General features: G+C 35.7%; 1 protein-coding gene across 1 annotated transcript in view; it reads right to left on the reverse strand.

Moving 5' to 3' along the window:
• The window catches only part of LOC112506762, a 27,076-nt gene that overhangs the window by 11,734 nt on the left and 5,768 nt on the right, over positions 1-9,574 (reverse strand). The window contains exons 3-9 of the mRNA XM_025111022.1: positions 4,662-4,760; positions 4,491-4,581; positions 2,868-2,961; positions 2,548-2,627; positions 944-1,010; positions 666-772; positions 464-580 (exon numbers count right to left, since the gene is read on the reverse strand). Coding sequence (XP_024966790.1) covers positions 464-580; positions 666-772; positions 944-1,010; positions 2,548-2,627; positions 2,868-2,961; positions 4,491-4,581; positions 4,662-4,760 — 655 coding nt within the window. The remainder of the gene's footprint in view (positions 1-463; positions 581-665; positions 773-943; positions 1,011-2,547; positions 2,628-2,867; positions 2,962-4,490; positions 4,582-4,661; positions 4,761-9,574) is intronic.

A 9,574-nucleotide genomic window follows, 5' to 3' on the forward strand; every position in this document is an offset into this window, starting at 1 on the left:
CCCTTTCAGCGACGGATCAGCGAGGGAATTTTCCCTCGCTGATACTCTGCATTTTTGTAGTGATGCACATGTGCATACAAACCAAGAAACAACTTCAATTACTTGTATGCACATGTGCATACCATCCAAATAAATGGTTACCAGAGTGTTCCTCAGTTTTTCATTTTTTTGGGGGTTTTCCCATGAACCTCCCTCGATATATATAGATATATATAGACTTGGGATCATGTGAGACCAACCTGTTTTCGTGAGACCCATGAGACCACTTTTTTACATTTGAAACTTCACAATAAAATGCTGTGAAGGTTCAGATTTTTTTTACCTTCACAGTGCTGTGAAGTTTCAAGTGTAAAAAGGTGGTCTCACGGGTCTCACGAAAACAGACCGGTCTCACGTGAACCCAACCCTATATATATATATATATATATATATATATATATTGTCCAAATGAGACACTACTTACCACTTCTGGGGAATCAAGAGCTTGTAAGCTAGAACGTAATTCTGACTTGACACTGGCTGGTAAATTGTTGTATAGTGTGACCCTCATATTAGGAATTAAACACGTAGGGCGAGATGCCTGCAAGTTATTGAACCACATATGCTCATCGATCAAACTACAATAACTAGGCTGAAGAAGCCAAACAAAATAGAGAAGAGCTTACAATGCAGTTCATCTGCGTGATTAAGTTGGCATAGTGTAAAGCAAGACCAGTGACGCCTAGTCTTTCGGGTTCCTTGATGCTCTTGCCATTCATTGTTGAATGTGCATCTGAAGCAAGGCAATGCAAATGAAGCACCCACATAATGCAACTCAAATTCCTTTGTTTTTGTGTGTGTGTGTGTGTGTGTGGATATATATTATAACTTCATGATATTGCATTAACGTTCTAAAAACAGTCAGAATGATATATGCAACATTTTTTCAAGCAAGTTGGAATACCGTTCTCAAAAGCTTCGGAAATTTCTTGGTGGATGAAGATGACAACATCTGCAAGCTTCTCCACAACCTACTACCCAGAAATGCAAAATGAAAAAGTCACACGTTAGAGCATAGATACGAATTCCCAATCACAGGATACAAAAAGGGATATGCAAGGGAAATTTTGATCTTCTTTTACTTCACAATTCAAAAAACTAGAAACAAAAGTTGAACAAAAATAAACTTAAGTTCTACGATTATGAAAGAGTACAATAACGAGATACGACAAGCAACTTTTTCTGATAGTTCAAATTGATATCAACGGTTAAGACCATCTCCAACCCAACACTAATAACACAAAAATGGAGGTGTTTCCATCTCCAACCCAACACTAAAACACAAAAAAAAAATGGAGGTAAAAAAATGTTGGCCTCCATATATATTTGGAGGTCAATAAAGTAGGCATCTATAATCAAATATAAACATTTTATTCAACTTTTATGATTTTATATATATAGATTAATAGTTCAAGGGACCTACCATTTTTAGTGGTTGGGTTGGAGATGCCCTAAGAGTAAAAGCATAACGACATGGGTTCTCGTTTTTACTTATCTTATGGGGTGCATACATATACATATAAACACAAAAACATATAGGCGTTCACAAACGTCTCTCTATGTTTTCAATGTTCTAAAATCTCCAGATACTAATATCCCCATATCATGCACGGTGGTGCCTTTGGTACACTGGACTGGACAGGACAAAATAGGGATCCTTATTCCACGTCTGGCAGGACCTTTATGTGGAACAGACTGGAACAAAGTGGAGCAGGCCTGTTCCACCCTCACCCCATAGAACAGGTTGGAAAAAACTTATATTTTACCAATATAACATCAAAATAAAACTTAATTCTCTTCTAAAACATCAAATAGGTCTCTTTTTTACATCTTATTCATTCTTTAAATTTTATTTATTGTATTTTATGTTTTTTAAACTTTCATTTTACTGTCTTCAAAATATTATTTTAATGCGGTTTCTATATTTTTATTAATTTATGTAATTTATTATATATTAACAATATAAAATAACGTAGAAAAAGGATAAAAATAAAAATTGAAAACTACATGAACTTTTTATTTTGGTGGCATTCTAATTGTTTTGACAAAAACTTTCTAATGATACATTTTGTTGTAAAAAAATAATTATTTTATTATAATTTAATAAGTTACATAAATTAATCAAAGTATATAAACAACTCATTAGGGGTAAATTGATCATTTTACTTCTGTTCTGTGCAGTTCTGTCTTACCAAATGCTGAACAACTGTTCTGCCTTGTCTTGTCCTGTCCTATCCTGTCTGGACACCTAACGCAGTGTATCCCATCCCTATCCCTTATTCTTGCAACCTAGCCTAGAGCCTTCAACATACATGTAAAAGCAAACAGATACATCAATCATAGGAGGGTAGCATTACCATACATATCATATAATCTTGCTGTTTATTAAGTTTGGAACTGAAGAAAGACAGCATGAACGATTTCAAAGTGGACATATGCATCAGAACAGAGGATTGAACCCCCCAAAAGAAAAGGGAAACCCTTTATGGAAGTTATATTAGTTTGTACCTCTTCCAAAATTATGGGCCAAAGAGATCTCTTTTTCAACTTCCTCACGAGTTTTTTATGATGCTTTAGCTCACTCTTTCCTATGAAAGAAAGAAGAACGAAATTTTCATCAAATAACTGAAACCCCCATTGTAGCAAAATGAGGGAGTAGTAGCTAAATAACACTAGAAATACTTTATCCAAAACTTCCATCATATTTAAAAATACTGGGAAATGAATTAATTCAAGGGAAGGAGTTGATGCAATAGATTTAAAACAAATGCAAGAACGCTAACTGCATCAAGGCCTAAGAGAACGACAAAGGATTACGCATGTCTAACCTTTTCGAAGAAGATGCAAAGATTGCACTTCCTCGAGCCTACGCCGATAATGCTGTTCCATTTTGTCCAAAGCTTCTAACTCATGGTACAATTCCTGCACAAACAATGTGTAGCTTATGCCTGGCCAAAGAGCAGTTGGAACGAATAAAGTAAAAATATATAAGGTGAAGAAAGGATCCAATCAAAAACCAAATTCCCCAAACGTGCACATACAAATACAATAGAAAGCGCAGAAACTCATCTAAATTTGTAACAGATGTAACCATTAAATCGATTAACAAAATCATTACCAGTTGTGCTATGTTAATGTTTGTATCAAACCGACATGGTATAGGTTATTAATTACAGAGGAAAGAAGTATGTGAAAGTCATCTCTGAAGACTAATTCCTGATCAACATGAAAAGTTTGTATCTTCCAATTTTAACCGCAGAGAAATCATTCTAGATAGAAAAAAGATGCTAGAATATAGGGTACTTCGCCCATTAACAGTAAGGCATATTGCAAGCAATTTGCTTTTACTTCATTTCTAATTGGTCATTAGACTTTAAAAATCCTTACTAGAACCGCTGTACTTTTGAAATTTGATTATTTTGGGTAATTTTGACCAAAAAAAACCTACAACTTGCTAACAAAGTTGGATGGTATTTATAACATTTTTACAAAGTTATACATAAAGAAAAGGAAGCAGACCGTTGACAACAAAACATATGCTGGTCTCATCTATTGGATATGGTGATGACACAGACCCCGATCAACAGTTGGTAGAATAAGATATTTGTAATCATAGTGTTGATCTATTTCAGCTTGCCGATGATATTATAATCAGTGTTTTGCGTTCCTGTGTGAAAAGATCAAACCAATGCTAAATCTTGATCTTTCGGAGTTCATCCTGGTTCATGCCTAACACCTTAAGAGAGTCAAAGACAAGCCGAAGAGAATCTAGGAAGACGCTGAAGCAGTTGAGCATGAAGACTAGCGGATTGAAGACCAACGAGTAATTCAACCAAACTGAGAAGACTGACAAATACTTCTCAAGCCGAAGCGGATTAGTGCAGACTTATCGAACAAGCTTCGGTCACCAACTTTCAACCACCACTGTCCTTTGGCATAGATAGACCTCTCCTAAGGGTCACTAAAAGTATGTTTGTCGAAAAAACCGACACATGCGTGTTCAGATCAACATGTCCTAGGGTGACAAGTGTTCAAGTTGGCAAAATGCTTTTGATGCATGGATTGCTAAAAAAAACCATTTGTGGTTCCCATGCAAATATGCTCACAATTTTTCTACATGCAAAAACTCTCAAGCAAATCGGCAACCAAGATGATTATGTCCGAAAATCTTCATATTCAAGAGTGCTCTTGATTGTTCTTAGTGAAACTATTTGCCATTCAAATAGATTGTTTAGGTAAGGTTTTCCTTTCCATAATCTGCAACAATCTTGTGATTCTTTGATTCTATAGCAATAAGAATCAATGTATTTGTAGTCAATCAAATTTCAAGAAAAAGTTTGTATTTCTAGTCAATCACCCTACTACAAATACTTGTTATCAAGTCTTTCATCCCCTTCGGGACCAACAACATAAACACAAGACGAGAAGAATATAATACAAAAGTGACTTACAGAAGTATGCTTAGCCAGATTGGCCATTTTTTGCATTGTAATTTCAGCCTTCTTTTGAAGTTGTTTGTTTGTTCCACGGACCAAATCCCAGCTGATTCATACAGTCAGAAACATGTTTTGATATCATGGCATAAAGAAGAGGTTGGCTCTCATGCTACTAAAAAAAATCGGTTTAACCTTTCTAAGTAACGATCCAGATTATGCCATTGAGGATCTATGCACAAATTTCCAAATCTCACCACATCTCTGGAGAAAACTTCAAGTTCCTCTCTACAAAAAAACAAGCCATACTATGAAATGAGCATAAGGCCATGTTTGGCAACAGCTAGCTTATTTTTTGGTGAACAAGTTCCATTTAGTTAGCCATAACCTAGCTACTTCCAGTTTCCAATGGCTTTTTCACCTTTGTCAATTATGTCCTTAGTATTTTACCTAAATGGCCAAAAACCCTAAAGCTACTATTATTATGATTACAACTAGTATATTGTCATTATTAATATTATTCTATTAAAACATAGCAATTATAATATTTTATGGTAAATTGCACATTTGGTCCTATGGTATATGAGCGTTTACATCTGTGGTCCTAGACTTCGTTTATTACGCAGAACAATCAACCGTCTACCATGTTCGTTAAAATCAAAGGCAAAATGGTCTTTTTTTGCAGTTTTTCTTTATTGTAACATTTTTTAAAGAGTGAATTTCAATTTTTGGTCCCTTTGGTTTTTCAAAAATCTTGGTTTTGGTCCCTAGAGTTCATTTAACACAAATTCGTCATCGCGGTTTGCAATTTTTCTTGGTTTTGGTCCATCAGATTAACGGCTGTTAAACAAATTCGTTAAGTAAAGGACAATTTGGTCTTCTTATCTTCTTTGTTGTCTTTTTTCCTTTTAAAAGTAATATGTATATATATGCACAAGAAACCAATCTGGCTAACTCTTTCCCGCCGTTTCCATCACGGGTGTACCCTACGCCTCCCGCTCCGTTTCCTTCACCAGCTAACTCTTCCTATTTCTATCACCATGTCATCGATCTCCAGCTCCCTACAACTCCATCTCCAACCTCCCTTTCCCTGTTGACTTCACCACCACCCCACCCCTCCGCTCCGACGACCTCCATTGGTGAAACCCCACAGCCTCCTCAATCCCCCTCTACCGATCTGTGTTTTTATAATAATAATATAAAACAAAAATAAATATTGATACACCATGTTTTCAGCTGTTCATAAGAGAAGCATGGAAAACAGATTCTTCTACCCCAAAAACCCAAATAAATCTTCACCGTCACATTTGAAACTTGAAATCTATTACAACTTACAGCAACAGGAGGAACTAGAAGATTATGCATATCTCCTTACTCAATTTCAATACCCTTAACACCTAAAATATCTCCTTACTGTCACATCGGACACTTCATTGTCCGGATACCTATCTCATCGGACATACCCTTGTCCGTAGAGGTGTTCCTTTGTTGTTCGGATAGCCTCTATTACTTGTTGACCGGAGAAGCATTTCTTTGTCGTCCGGACAGTGCTTATAATCTTGTCCGGATAGTATTCTTTTCAATCTTGTCCGGATAGTGTTATTTTCTTTGTTGACCGGTGAAGTCTTGTCCAGTGAAGCTATTTTTTCTAAGGGAATTGGGGTGCTTCAATTTTCTTAAGTAGATTTTTTGTAAGTCGCATGAGGGGGATGTTATTCTTAAAGATTTCAAATCCAGTCTGTCTATTTTTCTGAAAAGATCATTTTTCAAGTCAGAATAATGTCAAAAGATGTGTGAGTATCGGATCTGACATTAAGCCTCCAGTTCTTGTTGTTGGAGAACATATGCAATGGAAAGTTCGGATGGCTTATTTCCTTGACAATAAGGATGAGAAGCTTATGGAATCGATAAGGAATGGACGTCTCATATGTTATATGGATCTACCTGAGCAGACTACCGCTAATGGGATAGTCGTGCCTGCTTCCAAAATAAAGAAAGATCCACAATACTATACTGGTCTGAGACTGAGAAAGAAAGGGTCTTCATTGATAAGAAAGCTTTGACTTATATGTTAATGGCCATTCCTAATGAACTTTTTAACAGAGTTGACAGCAGAGGCTCAGCAAAAGAGTTGTGGGATGAATTAGAGAGACAAATGTTGGGAAGCGAAAGTCTATTCAGACTCGGATGAATCAGTGCATCAGCGCTTATGAAGGATTCAGGGCTCGTGAAAGTGAAACCATTACTGAATCCTACAATAGATTCAATGTTATTCTGAATGACCTGAGGAGGAGAAATGGTATTCAGAAATCCATGTTTGAGATTAATTACAAGTTTTTGAAGAATTTGAGGTCGGAATGGAACTCTCTTGCAGTTAATCTGCAAATGAACAAGAATATTTCTGAAGAAGACATTCATGATCTGTACAGTATCCTATACGAACAAGAGGAATCTGTGAGAGTTAATGACTGAAAAGTCCTTAGCTCTTCTGTTAGGGAAGCAAGCAAAGGGCAAATTTGAAGAAAAGAGCTCCAAGTCTCTGAAGACAGTGTTATCTGAACAGATTGAGAGTGAATCAACTGAAGATTCCTTTACCGACTCAGATGATGACATCAGGGAGTTCTCAAAGAAACTTGCTTTGCTGACACAGAAGTTTCAGAAACGGTTCGGAAAAAAGAAGTTTGTTAAGTTTGATAAGAGCAAGGGAAAGGAGGTTTTCAATTTCCTTACCACCCTTATTTTCAATTTTCACCATCTTCTTGTGACAAACTATATGAGCTTGATTTTCTGATAACCAATCCATGCCTATAATGACATCAAATTCACTAATAAGCATTAGTAGAAGCTTCATAGTGAAATAATGTTCGTCTAATTCTAAAGAGAAATTTTCATAGACTTCATCTATGCTTGTGATTCTTCCATCTACAATTTCTATTTCTATCTTTTGATCTAACTTCTTAGATGTGCAATTTAGATTTTGCAAAATTTTGTAGACACCATTGACTTATTAGCTCCATAATCAAATAAAATTTTGGCAGGATTTTTATCAATTAGGAAGGTACTGTAACCATGTCCGGTATTTGTCCAGTATTTCTTTTGTTTCCTCGGCAGTTTGTTGGAATATCCTTCCTCTGACTTTTCCAGCTTCTAGTTTGTTTTCGCTAGTGGTTGCTATAGCTTTTTGCACATTCTTGGGCTTTGGGCAGTTGTACACAAGATGTCCAGTTGAATCACATCTGTAGCATCAGAACTGTAGCAGGTTTTTCTTTCAGGACAATTGCTAGCCATATGACCAGGTTGACCACATTTATAGCATACCTTGTTGCCCATCATACACTCTCCACCATGGTTCTTATTACACTTAGGACAAATTGGTTTATCAGCTATCCTTGTACCATTATTCCTAGTTTTCTTGGATGTTCTGCCAAAGTTTGTCTTCAAATTTTCTTTTTTCGTTTGGTTGGTGGCCATTAGGCATATAACTATCTTTTTCAGCTAAAATTGCCAAATCTACAGCTTCTTGGAAAGTCTTTGGTTGAGACATATTGACCAATTGTCGTAAGTCCTTTCTTAAACCATGCATGAAACGATCTACCTTTCGACCTTATGTTATTATCACGTCAGTTGCAAATTGAGACTTTTCTATAAATACTTTTGCATATCCTTCCACAAATTTATTTTCTTGCTCAAGTTTCTGGGGTATTTAGGCAATACCTTTGATTGACTAGATGTTTAAATTCATCCCATGACATCAATGTCGCTCCCGTGATACCTCGGATAGCCTGAATGGTTTTCCACCAATGGAGTGCATTAAATTTTAACTTGGTGGAAGCAAACCTCTTACTCGTTGATTAGGGGGCACATAAACATGTTTCGAAACAATTTTCCATGTCATCAAGCCAATTTATCGCAGCTATGGGTCCTCCTTTCCCTTCAAATGTAAAAGGACTAGTACTTTTGAATGCTTTGTAGTCGCATCCTCGAGTTTGACCATTATCAGGTTCATGTCTTATTTGATTTTCTCCGGCTGTTGCTCCATGTACTGAGCTTTGATTCATAGTTGCCTGAACTGGAGCTATTATAGCTCGTAAACACTCCTGGATGCTTCGAGAGATTTTTGTTGCTATATCATCTCTTTCAGTAGGATTGACTGAAGTTGTGGGCCTATCACCTTGTGGGTTTGCTCCACGTCTACTTCCTTGTCTTGGTGGTCTAGTATTCTCTGAATTGTTTCTATTTGTCCTTCGCGTATTCATTCTACAAAATAATATCGTAAGAATATAAAGATAAGTTTCGATTTCATATATGTCATATATCGTACAAAATTGGAACTTTTGGTACAAAACTTGAAGAAATAAAAAACTTTTCCTCTTTTTTTGGCTCCTATATATGCATATTTGCACATACACACACACATACACACACACACATATATATATATATATATATATATATATATATATATATATATATATTCTATCTAAAAATTATAAGGAGTATGATGGGTTCTTAAGAAGTATCTAAATTGCCAGGTCAGTTGGAGATTGAGGGTATCTTCTGCTGAGTGATGGCATTTCTTAATCCATAGCTTAGCCCTCTATGTCATGTGTGTTGTTTTATATTTCCAAAAGCGAATCCTATCCTTGATCCTTGCTATGATGGATCTTTGGCAATCTTTATCTCTTGTTCATAGATTTTACATCTGAGTTCGAGTTCCCAATTTCTATTATCTAATTCGACTGCTTGATCCCAAACCTGTTCGTTTTCTTCAATACTTATTGGTACCAAATTCCAATTTTCAATTTCTTTGCCGACCGATACGTCCTCCTCTTAATATACATAACTAATTTGATCTTCTAAGATAGTCTTATCATCGGATATGCAGTTATCCATATCATAGGCTGCCATAATACTAAAAACATATATCTTATATATATATATATATATATATATATAGGKGGAGGTTCAAACGAGAACCCATGTGATTTACGAGAACGCGAGAACAACCCAATAACCTCAAACTTTTTTAATTAATAAATTAACTTTTATTATATATAAATAATTTAATAAGGACAATAATGTAATTAAGTAATTTTTATAAT

Source organism: Cynara cardunculus (genome assembly GCF_001531365.2).
Source record: "Cynara cardunculus var. scolymus isolate 2C chromosome LG 1, CcrdV1, whole genome shotgun sequence".
Classification (NCBI taxonomy): Eukaryota; Viridiplantae; Streptophyta; class Magnoliopsida; order Asterales; family Asteraceae; genus Cynara; species Cynara cardunculus.